This window comes from Eurytemora carolleeae, unplaced genomic scaffold (genome assembly GCF_000591075.1).
Source record: "Eurytemora carolleeae unplaced genomic scaffold, Eaff_2.0 scaffold113, whole genome shotgun sequence".
Taxonomy (NCBI): Eukaryota; Metazoa; Arthropoda; class Copepoda; order Calanoida; family Temoridae; genus Eurytemora; species Eurytemora carolleeae.
The window spans coordinates 144,146-166,877 of NW_019396138.1; the positions used below are offsets into that span (position 1 = coordinate 144,146).

At 33.6% G+C, this 22,732-nt stretch overlaps 2 protein-coding genes across 2 annotated transcripts; both read right to left on the bottom strand.

The window, feature by feature from the left end:
* Positions 1-3,611: 3,611 nt before the first annotated feature.
* Positions 3,612-12,678, bottom strand: LOC111696058 (uncharacterized). The gene is made up of 7 exons (XM_023465581.1): positions 12,621-12,678; positions 11,725-11,799; positions 10,742-10,922; positions 10,447-10,535; positions 8,604-8,736; positions 4,225-4,324; positions 3,612-3,733 (listed from the first exon to the last, which is right to left on the bottom strand). The coding sequence occupies exons 2-7, from the start codon at positions 11,760-11,762 to the stop codon at positions 3,684-3,686; spliced, it is 591 nt and encodes a 196-aa protein (XP_023321349.1). The 5' UTR covers positions 11,763-11,799; positions 12,621-12,678; the 3' UTR covers positions 3,612-3,683.
* A 330-nt stretch (positions 12,679-13,008) lies between these two features.
* Positions 13,009-21,398, bottom strand: LOC111696049 (uncharacterized). The gene is made up of 10 exons (XM_023465572.1): positions 21,327-21,398; positions 19,376-19,515; positions 18,659-18,710; positions 18,119-18,155; positions 17,592-17,673; positions 16,347-16,589; positions 14,696-14,788; positions 14,445-14,519; positions 13,400-13,514; positions 13,009-13,116 (listed from the first exon to the last, which is right to left on the bottom strand). The coding sequence occupies exons 1-10, from the start codon at positions 21,387-21,389 to the stop codon at positions 13,009-13,011; spliced, it is 1,008 nt and encodes a 335-aa protein (XP_023321340.1). The 5' UTR covers positions 21,390-21,398.
* Between the last annotated feature and the right edge of the window lie 1,334 nt (positions 21,399-22,732).

Genomic DNA, 22,732 nt, shown 5'->3' on the forward strand with positions numbered 1-22,732 from the left:
TATATATATATATATATATAGTAGACTAGTCCTCTGTATATATAGCAGACTATTCCTCTATATATATAGTAAACTAGTCCTCTGTATATATATTAGACTAGTCCTCTGTATATTTATTAGACTAGTCCGCTATATATAGAGTAGACTAGTCCCCTATATATAGAGTAGACTAGTCCTCTACATTTAGAGTAGACTAGTCCTCTATATATAGAGTAGACTAATCCTCTATATGTATATGGAGTAGACTAGTCCTCTATATATATATATATATATAGTAGACTAGTCCCCTATATATAGAATAGACTAGTCCTCTATGTATAGAGTAGACTAGTCCTCTATAGATAGAGTAGACTAGTCCTCTATATATATAGTAGACTAGTCCTCTATATATAGAGTAGACTAGTCCTCTATATATAGAGTAGACTAGTCCTCTGTATATAGAGTAGACTAGTCCTCTATATATAGAGTAGACTAGTCCTCTGTATAAAGAGTAGACTAGTCCTCTATATATAGAGTAGACTAGTTCTCCATATATAGAGTAGACTAGTCCTTTGTATATAGAGTAGACTAGTCCTCTATATATAGAGTAGACTAGTCCTCTACATATAGAGTAGACTAGTCCTCCATATATAGAGTAGACTAGTCCTCTGTACATACAGTAGACTAGTCCTCTATATATAGAGTAGACTAGTCCTCTATATGTAGAGTAGACTAGTCCTCTGTATATAGAGTAGACTAGTCCTCTATATATAGAGTAGACTATTCCTCCATATATAGAGTAGACTAGTCCTCTGTATATAGAGTAGACTAGTCCTCTATATATAGAGTAGACTAGTCCTCTGTATATAGAGTAGACTAGTCCTCTGTATATATCTAGAAAAGACTAATCCTTGTTACCAGGTTTAGTATCCAAGGTTCCCCAATCAAGGTTTGCCTCCAGGAGATCATCAATATTTCTGATCTTTATCCCTCTGAACATGGAAAAATTAAAAGCGAAGACCAAACCCTGAAGGGTGTCCCAGTAATCATTTGTTTCTAATCATGTAAGTGTTAAATTACAAGGTATTCCGGAAACCTTGGTCCTCCTTTTATCTTGACAAATTTTAATCAAAATCATACTCAAATTATGAAATTCAATAGTCAAGAATTTCTAGATAGTTATTGGTTATTCTTGTTCTACAGAACACCCTGTAATTTAAAGGGCGAACCCTGACCAGACTGAAATTACTTATATAGGGCCAAGGCATCCATCAAACAAACGAACAAACAAACATGCCAGCCAAATTTGCATGTATACTTGAATAAGATGAGTTGAGATTTTCAAAGTAAACCCCACATTTTCGTAATCTCAAGCAGTCCCAGTTCTCTGCTCGGGTCTAAACTTTGCTTTTCTGACCCCGATGGCCTCTAATTGGTTGAACATGATCATGATTCGGCCCATTCGCGCATTTTCAATACCTTGGATTTGTAAATTTTGACACTAAAAATTAATTACGAAATTTAAAATTAAAAAAGTAACATTGAAACAAAATTTACAAGCTACGGTTCCTAAAATAGCAAGTCCTCAGCATTGTAACAAAAAAATTCAGATCAGTTTTAACTAAAACCGGTCCAGCTTAAACTTTATTCAGTCTTAGGTCGGGCTTTACATCGGCGTAAATAGACGCTAAAACCGGGTTTTACTTAGGTTTATGTTTTTAAATCTTAGCTCTGACCTGACTTTCATGTTATCAGAATGAGGAAGATCTTCACGAATATTTATCTCTTGTAGACCATGTATTTCTAGAGCCATGAAGGGCATGTNTAGTTTCTTAAACAAGGCAATATTATAGTTTGTTAGTTTCCTAAACCAGGCAATATTATCCTTTGCTAGTTTCCTAAACATGGTAATATTATAGTCTGCTAGTTTCTTAAACCAGGCAATATTATAGTTTGCTAGTTTCCTAAAGAAGGCAGTATTATAGTTTATTAGTTTCCTAAACCAGGCAATATTATAGTTTGCTAGTTTCCTAAAGAAGGCAGTATTATAGTGTGCTAGTTTCTTAAACCAGGCATTATTATAGTTTGCTAGTTTCCTAAAGAAGGCAGTATTATAGTTTATTAGTTTCCTAAACCAGGCAATATTATAGTTTGCTAGTTTCCTAAACTTATCCTTTGCTAGTTTCCTAAACAAGGCAAAATTATCCTTTGCTACTTTCCTAAAGAAGGCAGTATTATAGTTTATTAGTTTCCTAAACATGGTAATATTATAGTTTGCTATGACTATCTACGTGTATTAATAATCTAAGTTCACACTTTAATATTTTCCTGACGAGTATGACTCAGCTCCTTTGTGTACTTACTATATCTATGTTGTTAATAATTCATGACTAGCTCATAAATCAGCAATCAATCCAATATTATTCATTCCGTGAACTTTTAGTTCACATATCAGACTTACTATCAAGTGATTTTTATGAATAGAGTGGAATGTCTGAATAACAACCTAAACCTCTGAACCACCAGACTGCTTATCTCCTTTCACAGGGTGGGCTACGTAGGCCTAAGTTACAACTTTTAAAGAAATACTCCTTTTTCAAACATGAAACATAACATTTATGAATTCAGTCTTTTTTTTTGAAGATTTTGTGTTTCGTATCTAAAGGATCCTTAAATATCCCTGAATACAGATGTTTGCTGATTGGTCGTGTACAGTACTTGTACACAATAGAACATGCTGTGGAAAATATCGCAAACTTTAGCTAATAATCGATCTCTACAACTCTCTTATCTCTGCTCTGAACCTTTGTCTGATTAAGTATAACGTAGATATTCTTAATTTTTCTAAATAAAAATTGAGTCCTGAGAGGCCTGTTTCCTTTGGTACCAAAATTAATAATTGCTTTCATTTAAAAAATGAAAATAACAAAGAAGTAACGTAATATTAAAATTTTGTATTGACTTTTTCCATTGATCGCATAACGAATTTATTGTGCATAACTGTATGTTCCAACGATTTGATTAATAATTTTTGAGTCGTCTTTACTTTAAGTTCAGTACACATTTGTGCGGACGAATCAGAATGAGCTCACAATCCAATAATTCCATAGTTATTTAAATATTTCAATAACAAATAAGATAATATTATTTTAAAAATATCAAACAGCATTCATACAAGGTTACTACAAATTACAAGCGTTTTTACGGTTAAAATGTCTAAGCACTCCAGTTTTTAGTCAAATATTTCAAGTTTTCTCCTTCATGTTTAATCAGACCTAAGTTTAAAGAATACCAATGTCAAGTATTTACCTAAAATGTGATGTATCCAAGTACTTTTCTACCCGCAACTGATTCAAAGTTTTAGAGAACGGATTGATATTTGGTTCTCTAAAAACCCTGTAAGGTTTGTACTCCGGGAGAACAATATTGTTCAGCTCAGGTCGATCCCGGAGAAATGCGTCCTGTCCTGCCACTCCTGCATCCGGAAATATTGTTGATCTAACATGAAGTTTAAACACATTTCTAACACACAAATGTAAATATTGCAAATCTGTGTCATGAATGACTATACAAAGAACACTTGCATAGGTTTTAATTTTTGCATTTTGAAAAGAAAACAGTTTGTCGAGTGGGAAGGAACGTGTGTTTGTGTGAGCAGTTGAATGATGAGATCATTCCTAATTTTTTTAATCTTTTTCTGTCAACTATACTCCGGGTTGAGACCCAGGAATCAGAGCTCTCAGTTTTCTCCGACCTTGATAGTAAACCTAGTTTTAATATGTAGTAAAAAATAGAATATCAACATGTAGCAAGGAACTGATTACTCTTCTCATACTCTAATTATAATAACTTTCCAACCGGATTCGACCTGTTTCAATATATTAAAATTTACACTATCACACGTCAAACTGAAGTAAATTGCACGTTAGCTTGAAATGTTATATATTTTCAATCGTACCTCCTTTTATCGTAGAGTTATTGATAAAACGTTTTGAATTTCTAATATGTAATCTCAACTACAGGAGCTACGAGGGAACAAAGTCATACCAGTGTTGTCGCAGAAATTTGACCTTTTCCTTCTGTCTAGTTCAGTGTGATTAGGTTGTAAAGATAAAGCGATTTTAAAAATTGAAATTGAGAAGAGTAATCAAATCCTTTACCTTTTATGAATAGATAGTTTAATATCTTCCTTCACCATCTCCTGAATAACTGCATCCTTGAACTCCTTCACCTGTTCCAGATTACCTTGAACAGGTTCAATCTGAGAAACCTCCTCAATAACTGCATCCTTGACCTCTTTCACCTGTTCCAGATTATCTTGAACAGCTTCAAGCTCAGACACCTCCTGAATATTCTCCTTTAAAAATACTAGCTGAAGGTTCCCAGCGTTGCTTATGGAATTTCAAAAAAAAAGCCAATGTAACCCCCAGGTACCCATGGATTCCCTCAAAAAGCCTATGTAACCCCCAGGTACCCATGGATTCCCTCAAAAAGTGTTCAGTCAATTTTGTCCAGCCGATTGGCCAGCTATATATTATGAGCAAAGAGCTTTATTAAAAGATTAAATGGTCAACGTAAATACAAGATTTGCCATCAATTACTCTGCTATAAATTTTAATCATCAGAGGATTTCACAAAGTTCAAAAAGTGGATACAATTTGATACGAACATGATACGCTTTTTTATACAATTAATAGATCAGTAATTTTTAAAAGATAATTTTATTGTCAAATTAAGTAAATAGCTTCTGAAAGGAGGCTCCGACATTAATTAATGTTTTTAAGACACCCTGTATTATGAACCCATATTGTGAATGTGCAGCGTTAAATACAGTATCTTGTGTACATCTTATCATGTATTCCTTGTTATTTCTATCTTTTCTATTGGGGGGTTATATACAATAAATACATTTATGTAATATGTTTATTATAATAAATTGTGAAAATACACTAAAAATGTCTGGATTTTCAACCTTTGGATCCTTCTTTTAGATTCTATCCTTAAGTCCTGAATTTCTATTAAAATTTATGACACTAGGCTTTCCTGTAAATAATTTTAGCTTTTATCTGTTGCTCTGAAAGTGGGCCATTTTAAATCATTTAAAAATGTTGGCGGATTTTCTTTTCGAATTTGCGCAATAGAAAAAAAAATCCCAAATATTTTCCATTTTCGTTCAGATGTTTTGACGTTTATTGGTCACAAACAAACAAACCGACACATAAAATAGAAGCACTTAAACCGAGAATTGATGAATTTGAGTCCGACAAATACAGAGCTGGGAATTTTTGTTTTGAATCTACAACCAAGTCTAGGATTAGATTTAGACTTAGATTTATCATTTCAGAAGTTGAACCTGTCTTCTTAAACATCTGACCATGCACTGGATATTAAGTTGAGGAACTGAATTCCTGGACGTAAATTTATGATTTCTTCTGTAAAGTTTAACCACTGAAAATCAAGTTCAGAAACTGAATTCCTGGACAATACAAAATTTTCCAGCTCAGGACGAATCCATATAGTTTATCCATTACATATAAAAACAGGAAGGGTAAAAAAATGAGATCACATTCTCTAAAACGCTATGCGCGGTGCAGGTCACCCACTTTATAGTGATGATTATCGTTTGCAGTTTCTTCAAACTTTTTGGTTTTGAATAAGTGCATGAAGTTTGTTTAATGTTATAAAGAAGTTTATGTTTCGATGAATATTTTATGCTTCAATAAATATTTTGTGTTTCGATAAAGATTTTATGTTTCGATAAAGATTTTATGTTTCGATAAAGATTTTATGTTTCAATAAAGATTTTATGTTTCAATAAAGATTTTATGTTTCAATAAAGATTTTATGTTTCAATAAAGATTTTATGTTTCAATAAAGATTTTATGTTTCGATAAAGATTTTATGTTTCAATAAAGATTTTATGTTTCAATAAAGATTTTATGTTTCAATAAAGATTTTATGTATAAAGATTTTATGTTTCGATAAAGATTTTATGTTTCAATAAAGATTTTATGTTTCAATAAAGATTTTATGTTTTGATAAAGATTTTATGTTTCGATAAAAATTTTATGTTTCGATAAAGTTGTTTCCCTACTTGGAGTTTTGTTTGTAATAAATTTTTTTATTCTGTAAAGACTTTTTTTTCTGTTTTAAAGATTTTTTAAAAATGTTTAAAGGATTTTTTTCTTTTAAAAATTTTCTTTGTTGTATGATAGTAGAGATATGCCCTGAAATATTGATGTATGATAAAATAATACTCAAACATAAAGAAAGAGGTTTGATAAGAAAACTAATCTTTCTTTTCTAATTCAAACTTTGTGCTGACTTTTAAACTTCTCTGAAGTCTTACAGTGGTTTTTCAAGTTTTATTTTGATACGTTTTAAAACATTTTAAATAATTTTTAAATCTTTAACAGAAGGTAGAAAATTTGTCCATGAAGATATTCTAGCAGTAAATATCAAATATGCATTTACCCAAAAATACATAAATATATTCTATGAAGTTTAGATTTAGTTTAGTACGCATTGTAGCGAATCTGATGTATTTTTTTTTAAAGAAATTAACTATCTATTTATAAAAAAGAATAAAAACATACCCAATTAAGTGTTTCAGGAGAAAATATTTAAAAACCTCCAAAAAAGAGGTTGTGGGATTATTTCCCCCGAATTCTAAAAGAAATAAGGAATAGAATAAGGAAGAATAAGGAAGAGAAAAGGAAAGGAAAAGGAAAGTTACATATTTATTGTTTACATTACATTTTATATAACTTGTGGTGGATTGTTAGCATTTTTCGACGATGAACTAACAACTTTTAGAAATAAAGAGTAAAGATTTGTTTGTAATATTGAAAAAATAAGATAGGCTTTATGGGTTGTGAAAAAGATATAGGTTCTACCCAAAACGAGCATTTCTAAGCATCTTTTTAATTCGCGCCGATTTTCGACATCCTTTATGTTTGATTATATTGTTTACTCTTTTTAATCTTTTTCGTCTTTTCTTTGTAAACAAAGCCTATTTACAAAATGTGCTTTTTATTTTAAGTAATTAAAATTTTCCGAAACAAAAAGTTTTGTAAGCCTTTTACAACCCAAAGAAATTAAGTCTATGCCACAAACTCAAATTTTTTAATCCCAATATATTTCAAACTTAGAATTTTATCTGATCTCACAGAATTCATAGTTTGAAATATCTGAGGTCTACCATGCCTTTTCTTTCAAAATCTATATGGATAGAGTTAGCTGCAAACAATTATTGCTAAGAATTTGTCCAATCGCGTGTCGAATTTGAATAAAGACCAAGCAGGAAAATAGGAAACAATGTTTTTGTTTCAAACACAAAACAGAAGAGTTACTAACTCCTTGACTAAACATTTAAGTTTGTCCTAAATCTATATATTCAATATTCATATCTATAATTTTATATCTGCCAAAACAAACTAAAGTAAATTGCACGTTAGATTGAAATGTTACATGTTTTAAAGGGAGTGTTCACGAAAACTGAAAGGGGGTATAGGCTTACGGAGAAAAATAAGCGCTTTCATCGCTACTAATCTATCTGTTGCGTCTAAAAACAGAAAATTGTTAAAAACGACTCATGCTAAAGAGCATAGCGTCCATACAAATTCAGAAAGTTGCAACATTCAACTCGGATCGTAAAATAATCAATACAATTCCAAACAAATTATTCAGATATTACAAACAATAGTCATCGACCTTTTTTCGACGCATTCGTATATAGTTCGATGGTTATTGGTTGTAATATCTGAATGATTTGTTTGGAAATAAATTGATTTTTTACGATCCAAATTGAGTGTTGAAATTTTCGGAATTTGTATGGACGCTATTTCATTTTTTGCGAACACTCCCTTTGAACTTAATCATAACTCTTCTTATTGAAGAGCTATATGAGGAGAGAGAGCAAAAATGTTTTAAACTTCTGATATATAACTTGTCTAACGTGCTAATCTCATGCCTGTGTGTACAATATCAAAACTAGAGGAGCTACGAGGTCACAAAGTCGCAGTAGTAGTGTAACATAACCTGTTCTTCTGTCTAGTTTACAGTGCCACAACTCGGGCATTAACAGAGAATTTGCTTTTCACATTTGCTGAAGAAAACCTTTAAGATCAAGAAATGCCTATCCCATCATACGAAAATAATAAGTACTCCTTCCTTAGGTTAATTATACAGTAATACAAGTGGTCAATGCAAAACTACAGCTACCTCAATTATCCTCTCTGCTTAATCTCTGCAATAATTCTAACGATTCATATATTCATGTTTAAACCATCCTCGCTTTTACTTTCCTTGGCTGATATCTAATTACGTGACTATGTGGGGTTTCCGTATTATATTTTCCAAATAGTTTAAAATCAGAAAACTCGACCGGAAAGAAGCCGAGTTCTTGCCAGAAACTCAAATGTTCTAATTCCTATATCTTTGCAACCGAATGTCGTGCACTAGTTAAAACTATTAATTCATTGGATCAAATATTCTAATTTTAAAATATAAGAGGTGTACATCATCAAAAATATAGAGATTAAAAAATTTGGGCTTGTGGAAAAGACTCAATTCCTTTGTCCTAAACAATTGATGAAAACCGGAAACCATCTATAAAACCAAACCTTCTCAGAACTAGCAGATTTAGATTCAGTTTCTCCTTTCATTGAGCCACTGCTTTGTTCAGGTTGAGGTATAGGTTCAGATTCGTCCTCGGAGTCAGATTCAGATTTTATCTCAGTCTTCTCCTCGGTCAACCTGGACCAAGACAAAATTATATAAATCCTAACTCGAGTCTAGGGGGAGAAAAGTTCAAAACCATAGTTTGATCTAAATGTAAAACTGAGTGTCAGGTCCATCGACATCTATACACTGCACTGTTACGAACTGTTATTTATACCCTGAAGTTACGGACTACAGAGTTGTTTAGACATGCTTTTATATGATGCTTCTATCAACATACCAAATGCAACCGCTGATACCTTGCATCCTGGATACTGTAATACCTAAATATCTAGGTACCAGTACAAACATCAGACGGTACAAACCTAAGACTTACAAACGTCGGACATTACAAACGTTGGACCAGGACAAACGTCGGACGGTACAAACCTAAGACTTACAAACGTCAGACCAGTACAAACGTTGTACTAAGGGGGGAAAAAATTGAATTTTAAGATTAAAAAAAAGTTATTTCCTTTAATATCGACTGGTCTAAGAAAAATTTACCCAAAGGAACTGAGTACTTGCCACTAACTTAAATATTCTTATCCCTATATCTTTGCAACCTGGTAATGGTATTAACCTTTAATACTTTCAAACTTAAACTGTTTGATCTCATATATTTCATAGGTTGAAATATTAAATGTTATACGACGTCGGTTTGCAAAGATACAGGCATTGAAACATCAGATCGAGTTTGTGACGATTCAACTCAAATCCTTTTTGGTCTGTTGTTTTATACAGTGCTACCTTCAAAGGATGAGACTTTAGTCATTTGTATTTGATTTGTATAACAATAAGTGAGTAATTTTTCATTTACTTCTTATAGCAATGGCCTTTTTTCAAACTTATTTAAAGTCCGACGTTTTTCCTTATAAATGTACCCGTCCGACGTTTGTGCCGGTGCGACGTTTGTGCTGGTCCGACGTTTGTACTAATCCGAGGTTTGTACCAGTCCTACGTTTGTAAGTCCGACGTTTGTATTGTCCTACCTTTGTAATGTCCTACCTTTGTACCAAATATCTACATGGCACCTTGCATACTTGGCCACGGGCACCAGGATACCTGGACACCAGGATTCCTGGACACCAGGATCCCTGGACACCAGGATCCCTGGACACCAGGATCCCTGGACACCAGGATCCCTGGACACCAGGATCCCTGGACACCAGGATCCCTAGACACCAGAATTCCTGGACACCAGGATACCTGGACACCAGGATACCTGGACACCAGGATACCTGGACACCAGGATACCTGGACACCAGGATACCTGGGCACCAAGATACCTGGACACCAGGATATCTGGACACCGGGATCCCTGGACACCAGGATACCTGGACACCAGAATGACACCAGGATACCAGGATACCTGGACATCAGGATACCTGGACACCAGGATACCTGGACACCAGGATACCTGGACACCAGGATACCTGGACACCAGAATACCTGGACACCAGGATACCTGGACACCAGGATACCTGGACACCAGGATACCTGGACACCAGGATACCTGGACACCAGGATACCTGGAAACCAGGATACCTGGACACCAGGATTCCTGGACACCAGGATACCTGGACACCAGGATACCTGGACACCAGGATACCTGGAAACCAGGATACCTGGAAACCAGGATACCTGGAAACCAGGATACCTGGACACCAGGATACCTAGACACCACGATACACGGACACCACGATACCTGGGCACCAGGATACCAGGACACCAGGAGAAGAATACCTGATCTGAGTAATATGTTCACAGCAGAGTGCCAGGACTGAATCCTCGTCTCCGGGTTCAAGATAGATTCCAGGTTTGCCAAATTCAATCTAAAAATATCCAAGTATTTTTCCTTCTAGTTTAGATTTGAATCCAGTGACAGCAATTATTCGGTTAATTGTAATAATCTAAAACTAGTTTACAGGGACTGTTTTGGTAGAATCTGGAATAGTTTTATAAAATCTATTTTACCGAAGATTTTCAAGACGAATTGGACTTTTAAATAAGTAAAAAAAAAAAGTTAAATAATTATTACCTCTTTTCCAAGTACTGAAAAAGCTGGAAAGTGTAGGCTCAAGGTCTGTATTATAACAGCATTGTTAAGATCCCAGAGTTTGAGCACAGCATCCTTGGAGTAGGATAGGAGCAGTTTTCTCTCAACCCGGAGCCGGAGATCTATTATACCAGCTTTATGTCCGCTAAGAACAGAGGTTGCTCTAAATATTTAGAAATTTTAAGTCGAGGAATAAATAATTTTTTGTCACTAGGGGTGTACTCTGGAATTTGTCCGGGAGGCCTGAAAACCCCCTAGAAACCATAGATTTTACTGATCTAGAGAGAGGGGCTGAACCTCCTTACCCCCCCCCCTGAGTACGTCTATAAATATCGTCTAATATAAATCATTTACAACCCTTTTATAGAAAGTTACAATATATTTGCATTGCAAGGGTGTATGTATATATAGTGTATGTCTCAAAAATACCACATAAAATAACATTATTAAAAAATACCAGAAAAACGTAGTGTTTTACAAAAATCTTACTTAGTAGAAAAAGGGCGATATTAGAGGGACAGAGTAATTGTCTAAAATATACAGGATCACCCACAAAAGATGAGACTTGAGAAACGACTGTACGGAATTCATACTGCCTGTTTCCTTATCTTTATAATTCCCTGCGAAGGAATTGAGTTTTTGCCACAAACTCAAATCTTCTGCTCCCAATATCTTTGCAACCTGATGGTGCAAACCTTTGATATTTCAAACTTAGATTATTTAATCTTTAAGTACTAATAGTTTGAAATATCTAAGGTCTATGACATTGGGTTACAAAGATATAGAGATTAGAAAATCAGAGTTTGTGGCAAAAACTCAACTCCTTTGTTTATCTCATTGCCCAATTATAAAAAAGTCCATAAAAAGACTATTTCAAGGCAGAATACTTAATTTAAAAAGTTTCCGGTCGTCTTTCCTGTCTCATCCTTTTTCGGTATCCCTGTTTGTAAAGGCTAGGTGAATACCTGGATGTAACTACAGGGTTCCATAATCTAACTTTCATATCATTACTTCCAGTTGCCAGAACTCCCAACTCAGTACTTTAGAATGGGATGATTAGTAATCTTAACCAGCAAATATTTGCTGTCTCAACACTTTTCAATCAATAAACAACACAAAGGGATTGTACACTTCTTGGAAAACTAAACTTACCGCTCAAAAATGTCGAGGCCAGAATGCAAGACAAAAACCATTATAACTATTGGGGCTTTGTTTGATGTGCAGTTAAAAGCAGCCATTATAGATGTCTTTATTTTTCATAGATATGACTAGATATTTATACGTACACTAACTGAAGGGCCCGACGTTGCCCGTGGAAAAAGAAAAAAAATGTTAAACAAAATTTGAGTGTCCACAAAACATTTTAGCCCAATCAGTCCAGCTGTTTGGCCGGTTATACGCAACATATTTATATATACGAATGTCTTGTTTTATTATATAGGTAACGATCACATATGCTAATAAGGCCCAAATAAATCTTTAGATAACTAAGTTAACTAAAATTTGCTATGACTCAAGAGCATAAAAGATTTTGTTTTAAGTTTCTAATGGTCCGGTTTGTCCCATAAAATTGGTTTCTTAGTGAAATGTTGGCAAGAGTCAAAACTGCATGCATACCACATGAAATTCCTGGAAAATACAGGGCTGCCCACCAAGGATGAGACAAAATCTATACTGATTTTTTGATCTAGCAGAACTCATAGTTTGAAATAATTGGGATGCAAAATTAGAAAATCATAGTTTGTGACAAAGACTCAATTCCTTTACTATTTTATGCGTTCAGGACTTTGTAGATACTTTTCTTAATACTAAGAGTCTTCAGTATAATTTATTCTACAAGATGTACAATCCTAAATACAACCTGATATCAAAGCATCGAACCCCCCAGGCGAGTTTAAAGATGTACTGATCAAACTTTCCATCTAAATAGACAGTTTTTTTCTTACGTTCAAGTAACACTTTTATCTTTTTATCTTTTACTTTATCTTTGTACATTTCAAAACTAAAATATTTGGCAGATTTTCCAAAGTTTATAAATTGAATTAGATTGTTTTGGAGAAAAAAGCTGAATATTTCCTATGTGAGTTATTATGACAGATGAACTGCTATCTCTACTTGTTGTAACAACAGTTCTAATTTTGAAAACTTTTACTTTGTATTTTGCTTGAAAAATTCTACCATACTTAAGTTAGTAGGGGAGGGGGGGGGGGCTTGCCTTTTTTGCAAACAAAAACCAAATACCAGAGTTCTTATAAAACTAAAACTAATGGGTTCTTGGTAAAGAATCTCGTAAAAAGTTTTATTTTCCTGTTTTCACTGAGATATCTGATTCCACTAACTGCATCCCCATGCACACCCTAGGTAATGGAATATATATATAAAATCAATGGTTATATATTTATCTGTAATGAATGGAGTACTTGTGTGAAGTAAATTGAGAATCTGAGTATAGTGAATGGAGTAGTTAAGTATAAAGAATGGAGTACCTGAGTATAATGAATGGATTACCATAGTATAATAAATGGAGTACATAAGTATTATGAATGGAGTACCTGAGTATAATGAATGGAGTACCTGAGTATAACAAATAGAGTACCTTAGTATAATAAACGGAGTACCTGTGTGTAATGAATGGAGTACCTGAGTATAATGAATTGTAGCGTACTCTGTATGTTTCTCCATCCTCTGCCAGAACAGTGTCTGGACACTGTCAACTTCATCCTTCTTGAACAAAGAGTTCGGAGGCTGGGAGAATCTAATAGAATATATATTTCGGAGGCTTGGAGAACCTGATAGAATATATATTTCGGAGGCTGGGAGAACCTGATAGAATTTATAGTTTCGGAGACTTAAAGAACTTATAGTATTGGAGGCTGGGGGAACCTGGTAAAATACAGAGTTCGGAGGCTGGGAAAATCTGATAGACTATATAGTTCGGAGGCTGAGAGAACCTGATAGAATAGATATTTTGGAGGCTCAGAGAACTTGATAGAATATAGAGTGTTTGGAGGCTGGAAAAGCATGATAGAATGGAGAGTTTGGAGGCTGAGAGAAACTACAAAAGATCTTATAGTTTTGGAGGCAGGGGGAAACAGATAGAAAAGATAGTTCGGAGGCTGGGAGAACCTGGTAGAATAGAGAGTTTGAAGGATGGGAGAACCTGATATAATAGAGAGTTTGAAGGCTGGGAAAACCTGATATAATAGAGAGTTTGAAGGCTGGGAAAACCTGGTAGAATAGAGAGTTTGAAGGCTAGGAGAACCTGATATAATAGAGAGTTTGAAGGCTGGGAGAACCTGATAGAATAGAGAGTTTGAAGGCTGGGAAAACCTGGTAGAATAGAGAGTTTGAAGGCTAGGAGAACCTGATAGAATATAATGTTCGGAGGCTGGGAAAACCTGATAGAATATAAAGTTCGGAGGCTGGGAAAACCTGATAGAATATAAAGTTCGGAGGCTGGGAAAACCTGATATAATAGAGAGTTTGAAGGATGGGAGAACCTGATAGAATAGAGAGTTTGAAGGATGGGAGAACCTGATAGAATAGAGAGTTTGAAGGATGGGAGAACCTGAAAGAATATATAGTTCGGAGGCTGGGAGAACCTGATAGAATATATAGTTCGGAGGCTGGGATAGAAAACCTGAAATTTTGTGCTTGAATGACTGATTGAAAGTTTTGCACATACCTAATAATAGATAGACCTCCTCCATCATCTCCAAACATCAGAAGACTAGGTCCATCCTCTTTCTCCGGGTCATACCTTGATAAAAAAAATATATATATCTAAAAAATCAAAATCATGATTTAAAAATGCCACAGTATTACTTTAAGAAGTGTGTTCACATAAAGCGTTCCCATTTATAGTAAACAAATATTACTCTTTTCATTACACTTTTTTTTGGTATATATAATTAATGTATAGAATTGTAAATTTACCAGAAATCTAAACATGTTGGTATATTTTTTAATCCAAATCCACGATATTCTTCATAATGAACAGAGGCGGATGCATCAAAGAAGTGAATTGTTCTAAAAAAAATATTTTAAGCATACAATATTCTTTAGATATTTATACAATATTCTTTAGATATTTATATGGATATTTACTTTCAGTTTCCAAATGATGTCGAGATCAATCATATCAACTCAATCTCAAAATGTTCATGTTTGAAAATAAAAACAGAAGACAATTTTCCTTCTCAAAGACGATTAATCAATCACACATAAGGGAGCCAATTAATGCTTCAAGTCAATGGAACTACTTCTACTACCTACCGCATGCCTGGAGGAGGTCACCAGGGAACCCTTCTTAGAGTCCTTAAATACCTTGTCCAGTGCAATGATAATGCTAATTGGGTAAGATGGTGTCGGGCTTAAGATTTATAAATGTGGATGATCTCTCAATTTTAGAACTTGTATCTCTTTCTTATCGTTCGGTTCACTCAGCTGTTTAAGCTAGGATATATTCAAAGACTAATGAACAATATCTATTTATATAAAGTTGTAATTTCTGTTTGTCTTTCTGTTTGTTTTTCCGATCATAACTCAGGAACCCCTGGACTAATTTGACCCACATTTTGATTGGAGAACTCGGGAGAGCCGCGGGAAAAGTCTTAGCTCGGTTTTGAGATTCTAGATTGAGAGGGTCCACTTATACAGGGAAAAATAGCTAAAATCGTAATTTATGACAAAGCGCGGGTAATCAGTGGGTTTGACTAAGACTCCCCTGGACATAGATAACATAAAGTTTTTGACTCAAAATCTGATTTTGTAATTCCTACATTTTTTCAGCCTAATGTTGCAAACTTAGATATTTGAGACTATGAATTCTGTGAGATCAAATAATCTTAGTTTAAAATATCAAATTTCTACACAATAAGGTTGAAAAGATATAGGAATTAGAAAATTTGAGCCTGTGGCAAAGATTCAAAATCTTTTGATTTTGTTGGTTTTGCTAATGTTGCTAATTTTAAATGTATATCCTGTTTTATACTTGAATGGGTTCATGATCTCACATCATAATATTATTATTTTATTGAAATCCAAACACAAGTCAATATTTGTCCCGGCTTAAAATAAAGTGAGTCTGTATAAATAATGCGGTCACTAGAAATAAGTGAGTCTGTATAAATAATGCGGTCACATGAAGAATGAATAGTTATAGTTGAGGAAAAAAACTAATATTTTTTTTGCATCGTGCAATTAGGAATTTGTTAAAAAGTTGCTCCTTTAAATTAAGTTTAAAAAAAGTATTGAATATTTAGTAATTGTTTTATTTTCAAAATCTTTTCATAAACCATAATGGTAACTCAAAAAATTCTTCAAAAGTTTTATCAATGGTTTTTAAAAAGTTCTTTTGATTTAAAAAAAGTTTTATTTTCATAAAAAATTATCCTAAAGAAATTTTCCTAAAACGTTTGACCCAAAGTATTAATCAAATAAATTATTTCATTATAAATAAACTTTGATTATTTGGCTAAATAACAAGGAATTTTTCATAAAATCTGTTTAAAAACAAAGAAACTTCGGAATGTTGTTCTCCCAAATAGCAAAATAATTGTACATATTTCACTGCTATAGAATATACCTTAACGATGATGTATAAACCATATGTTTAGAGTTATTCATCCAGATTGCATCCGTAATCCAACCTGGATCAGAAGCTCCAACGTCAAGGTCGGAGTCAGGATCAGTATCAATATCGATCTCGTATTTCCGCTGGAGACGAAGCTTGTCGTCGTATATCCCGACGTGGCCGAACTTGCTGATGATGATGTAGACGAAGGATGAGCCGGTGGAGACAGGGATCATCTTCACTATAGTTTCTCTCCTAATATGTACATGGTGTGAGGTATAGGCAACGAGGTTATAGTGTATAGAGTGATGATGTACGCTAATCCTTTACTAATTTTATAGGCCATAAACTATACCGAGAGCGTACTGCATATTTGTTTATTATAAGTTAATTCTGGCCTAAACTATAGTATATCAATATTAGTAAAAAGATGTAAGTGCACAGTACAGCTAACTGAGCACACAGGTAAAGAACTATCATCCCCCCTGGGTATAGGTACATGTAAGTACTGTTGGGCATCGCTTTAAGACCCGTTTTGAGACATTTAAGTTTTTTACATTTAAATTGTTTCACAAGAATGTGATTTATTAATTAAATTGCAAAATTGTGTTCTCAATAAGTTTGCTTTAATCAACATTACGTGAATATTTTTCTCTGATTAACCAAAACGATTTGAAAAACGAATAAAAGAATAAAATTTTTGCATAATTTAATAAAAGCACAATTGTTTAGCATGCAATTTTGAATTGGGACTCTTGTGAAATCTCTTAAAAGTTGAATAACGTTGAATATTTTAAAACGTTCCTCATAACGATGCAGATCAGTAGATGTAAGAAGGATGTACTAAGTACTGTTATGAAACGGAAAATCTAATTTGAATTCTTAAGATAATTGTTTTCTTCTTGTTTTTAGAAGAATTGAAGGCTTTATTCTATTTAAAGGAAAAGAAAATCAACAGAAAATGGAGCGTAAGAAAACGTTAATTTAGTGACCCTCCCGTTAATGAATAGGCATGTGTGACTCAAACCTCTATCAAATAGGAGGAAGATATCATCGTTTTTTATTTAAAAATGTTGAATTCGGATAATTTCCTCCATTAAACTACAATCTAAAATAAACTATTTTCAGCTAGAAAAACTGGGATATCTCACTTATTCATGATCATACGAAGATTTAAAGGTTGGGAATGAAATTATGTCTACTGCCGTACTTTAAGTTTTGTAAAGTTTTAGAATAATTTTCTTGACAATTGTATACCTTGAGTGCTGACAGGCCTTGAAGTCTCCATCATGTACCATTGGAAATATATTCTTATTCCTTTCAGCTTCCTTCTCTTTACCTGGAATATACAAGAGAAGGTGTGGAGCATACAAATATGAACAATTACACGTAGGGTTGAAATCTTATATATTTTCAATCATAACTACTCCAAAGACGGTAGAAGCTCTTTGAACTACTCTAATTGAAGAGCTATTCAGAAGAACAAAATGTTTTGAATTTCTAGTATATGTAAACAAATAATTTACTTGTGCGTAAAATCAAAACTAAAGGAGCTACAAGGTCACAAAGTCATATCAGCAATGTTGCACAAATTTCAGCTTCTCCTTCTATCTGGTTTGCACTGATTAAGTTATCATATTTCTACTGTTTGGATGTTAGAAACAGAGTTTAGAAGGAAAGGAGAAAGTAAAATTAAGAGATATAAGGAGGGAGAAAGTAAGAGTTTGGAGAGAATTTAGAGTTGGAGATATTTTGAGAAGGAAAGCAGATAAATTTGAACTTACCTATGAAGAAGTCCAGTAGGTTAGGCCAAGTGATAAACTAAAATAGAATTGAGAAATAATATTTATCTTTTATTTATAATAAAAAAGTAAATTTAAAAACAGAAATATATGAATACATGTAAAGTTAATAGTTTCTTTCTTCTTCAATGGAGTGTTCACGAGAAATAAAAAGATTAAAGGATACAAGTGAGCTTACTTGGTAGTTAGGTAGATTATGCCTTTCATAATATTCATATTTTGTATTGTAAATAGAACTATACAGTACTCACCGATCCATCTCTAGCGTTTACCTGGCCGCCTTTAGCAACAAGATCAAACCTGATCCATCTCTAGCGTTTACCTGGTCGCCTTTAGCAACAAGATCAAACCTGATCTATCTCTAGCGTTTACCTGGTCGCCTTTAACAACAAGATCAAACCTGATCCATCCCTAGCTTTTACCTGGCCGCCTTTAGCAACAAGATCAAACCCGATCTATACCTATCGTTTACCTGGCCGCCTTTAGCAACAAGATCAAACCTAATCCATCTCTAGCGTTTACCTGGCCGCCTTTGGCAACAAGATCAAACATTCGCTCTGCTGCTTCAACAAACCTAAAATAAATGTATTTTTAACAAGTATAGAGGAAATTAGTCTTTTCCACAAACTCTGTTTTGATAATCCCTATATCTCTGCAACCCAACCTTAGATATGTCAAAGTGTGAATTCCGCTAGATCAAATAATCTAAGTTTGAAATATCAAAGACTCAATTTCTTTCTCTTAGTTTTAAAACTGAATAATTTCAATATGTTAACTATAAGTTTACTTCAGATTGAACCCTGGTCGAGATAAGAAAGAGCATTAGCATTTTATGAGGTTATTGAATATTTCTATATTCTGATTGTTTGACGCCATGCAACAGAAGGATCGGATGAGCTAAAAGAAAAGGAAGGTCTGGAAACGGAAAGAACAGATTGAAAAGAGCAGGAGATAACATTGGGAAGAGAAAAGTGGGTTAAAAAGAGTAGAATGTGTGGAGTTGATAAAACCTCTCTAAGTTGGTGATACAAACCAAGTGCAGAAATATATGTATGCTAACCAGGCATAGGATTGGGTTATCTTTTAAACTAACCGTTTAGACACAGAAGGTCTTTTCTGCAGAGTGATAAAAAACAAGATGGAGGTCACGGAAAACTACACGAAGACCAATATGAATTGAAGACTTATGAGGCCGGCAAACGGTGATTAATTTTTATAGTAAAGTAAAATTTTTTAAACCTTTCATGACCAAGGAGGTTGCAGCAGATGAGAGAAAACTCTGGTTTGGATACTTTATCTACTCCCATAGAACTGCTGAACACAGAGTCAGGTTGGGTAGACTCAATCCCACTTTCATCTCCAGATATCATAAGACGCATCTATAAAATATACGAAGTTTGGTTTCTATTATTTCTCCTAATATCAAAACATATATCTGTATAAGTAAGGTTAGATAGATTCTATCCTCTTCTCTTAATAATAGAACATATATCTTCATACAGAAAACAGAGTTAGAAAGGATAGATTCTATCCTCTTCTCCTAATACTAGAACATATATCTGTACAGAAAACAGAGTTAGGTTGGATAGATTCTATCCTCTTCTCCTAATATAAAACATATATCTGTATAGAATACGGAGTTAGGTTGGATAGATTCTATCCTCTTCTCCTAATACTAGAACATATATCTGTACAGAAAACAGAGTTAGGTTGGATAGATTCTATCCTCTTCTCCTAATGCTAGAACATATATCTGCACAGAAAACAGAGTTAGGTTGGGTGTGGTAACAGTTCGCCCAATAACGTTTCACCCAATCACGTTTCACCCAAAATGTTTCACCCAATTCACGTTTCACCCAAAATACATTTCACCCAACTCACGTTTCACCCAAACTACACTAACTTAAGAGTTTCACCCAAAAAAAATCTTGCAAAATTTATTTTGACTCTCCCAGTATTTAGACTCTCCTGTTTCAGATTTGAGTTGATATTCATGGCTATACTCTCCTGTTTCAGATTTGAGTCGATATTCATGGCTATTTTGATCAATAAGAATGGGCTTCCCCCTTTTTGAGGAGATGTACTTAGCTACATGTAACTGTGCCGCCATGGTCAGATTAAATGTGGTTTTGCAGATTTCGAACAAAAAAGTTGTGGATTTACAACAATTTGCATTAATATATTTGTATATATGAGTCGACCCACTCAGATTAGATTTTTTTAACCAATCTAAAAACATTCCAACAATTCTCTTGTTTTTCCCAATCAAAATTTGAGGCAAATCGGTGTAGGGGGTTTTTGAGTTATGATCGGAAATCATAACTCATCGGCAATGTATGTTTTAGAAGAATAAAAAAAAGTTGGGTGAAACTCTTTAATAAGTGTAGTTTGGGTGAAACATAATTTGGGTGAAACGTAATTTGGGTGAAACGTAGTATTGGGTGAAACGTGAATTGGGGGAAACGTTATTGGGTGAAACGTTATTTTACCTAAAATTGGGTGAAACGTTTTGGGTGAAACGTGATTGGGTGAAACGTTATTGGGCGAACTGTTACCACACCGTTAGGTTGGATAGATTCTATCCTCTTCTCCTAATATAAAACATATATCTGTATAGATTACGGAGTTAGGTTGGATAGATTCTATCCTTCTATTCTAGTACTAGAACATATATTTTGTAAATGTTTCTTAGAATTAAATATACATTGTATTTACAACTTGAAATGATTCCTCTCAAATATGTCAAATATTTCACCCTTTATATATATTTTTATTTCTACAGTGTTGTCACTTGTAAGTAAACTTTATCATTTATTTACATATATAGATAAAAATACAGTTTAAATGAGAAATGACTTTGTAAAAATCTAGGGGGGGGGTTTACCCAGGGGTGGTAATTGACTGCCACCCCCCCCCTTTCTGAAACCGCCTATGAATTTCTATCCTCTTCTCCTATAAGAACATATATCTGTATAGAATACGGAGTAAGGTTGAAAAGATCTATCCTTCTATCCTAATACTAGAACATATTACGGAGTTAGGTTGGACAGATTCTACCCTTTATATATACTATAGAGTTATGTGAGCTTGATGTGGGGTTAAAAATTAGATTCAATAATCTTGAAATATCTGACTACATAAAATGATATATCTAAAAACTAAAATACTTCTAAAAACATTATTTCAGAACCTGTTCTAGGTGTTCAGCATCAAGAAGAGTCCAGATCTCGGGTTCAGTTTCCTCTTCCTTCATTCTCTTAATCTTTTATTTTCTTTAAACATTGATTTTACAACAGTACACTGTAATTTTATAAATGCATGAAAGGAAATGTCCAAGAATTTAGCATCAACTTGATCTTGTTTTCCATGCACAGATGCAGGTTTGATGACAGAGCCTCAGTTTTAGGCAGATTTTCTATTTTTGCACAAATATCCACAAAATTCTATCGAATGGTGTAAACAAAAACCTTGTATCAGCCTCAGTTTTCAACCAATTTCAACTAATTGTAAATTACAATTAGTAAATAAACACCCTGTAAGATGATATCAAGAAATCGTTTTTTTAATGTTTGTTCCAGAACTTCAATCGTGAATATTGTTTTGTAAGAACATGATATAAGATTTTCGTTTGTTCAGTAGATCGGAAATTTGACTATAATATTCCCATTGTCAAAAAAAAATCGGTTCCTATCAGAGGCTCTGACATCCTTCGGAAAAAGCTCAAACGTATCTGAGGATTTCCGAAACTTCAAACGTGAAAAGATTCCTTGTAAACAATAGATTAGATTTTTTTTAGAGACACCCTATATAAAAAGTATGTATATTTCATAGACATGTCCCAACTATTGATTTTCATAACTTTATGGGTAATGCGTGATTTGCAACGAACACATTTTAGCCTATCTTATTGCATATGGTCAGCTTTTGTGCACATGGCCTTTCAAAACGTCATAAAGTTATGAGGAAAGGATTCACCAGTTTTAACAGAACATACTTACTAGCGGTTATACAATAAACAAAATTAAAAGTTACTCTGTCAATTTTAAACTGAAAATGTTATATTAATAACACGTTTTTTAAAGAATAGTGGAAACCCAGTAGTAACATATTCTGAACAAACCAGTGAATCTGTTTATCAAAACTTTAGGAAAATTTCCAGACGATTTACAAGCTCTAAGATAGGAGAAGCTGGAAATTACTGTTTGCACATATTCGCAATTTAAAAAAAAAGCCTGATAAACAACAAATAATGCCAAGTTTTGCCATTGCATTTAACAACATCCGAAAAACCTGATATTTGAGTAGTGTTTATCAATAATAGATCCCAGCTATTTATGAGTTACAGTTAATATATCCCAACCATGTAGTGTTTAAGTATAAACAGATCCCAACTATATAGTGTTTAATTATGAACAGATCCCAACTATGTAGTGTTTAAGTATAAACAGATTCCAACTATGTAGTGTTTAAGTATAAACAGATCCCAAATATGTAGTGTTTAAGTATAAACAGATCCCAACTATGTAGTGTTTAATTATAAACAGATCCCAACTATATAGTGTTTAAGTATAAACAGATCCCAACTATGTAGTGTTT

What these genes read in the sequence shown, in the direction of transcription:
- LOC111696049 (XM_023465572.1), bottom strand. Translation starts at nt 21,389, where the DNA reads ATGAAGGAAGAGGAAACTGAACCCGAGATCTGGACTCTTCTTGATGCT. An exon ending in AAGGCCTGTCAGCACTCAAG is followed by an intron (nt 16,590 to 17,591) that starts GTATACAATTGT and finishes TGTACATATTAG; the next exon opens with GAGAGAAACTATAGTGAAGA. An exon ending in GTTTATACATCATCGTTAAG is followed by an intron (nt 14,789 to 16,346) that starts GTATATTCTATA and finishes TATTTTTTTTAG; the next exon opens with AACAATTCACTTCTTTGATG.
- LOC111696058 (XM_023465581.1), bottom strand. Translation starts at nt 11,762, where the DNA reads ATGAAAGTTAGATTATGGAACCCTGTAGTTACATCCAG. An exon ending in GAACATATTACTCAGATCAG is followed by an intron (nt 8,737 to 10,446) that starts GTATTCTTCTCC and finishes GTCTTGGTCCAG; the next exon opens with GTTGACCGAGGAGAAGACTG. An exon ending in TCAGATTGAACCTGTTCAAG is followed by an intron (nt 3,734 to 4,224) that starts GTAATCTGGAAC and finishes TTTACTATCAAG; the next exon opens with GTCGGAGAAAACTGAGAGCT.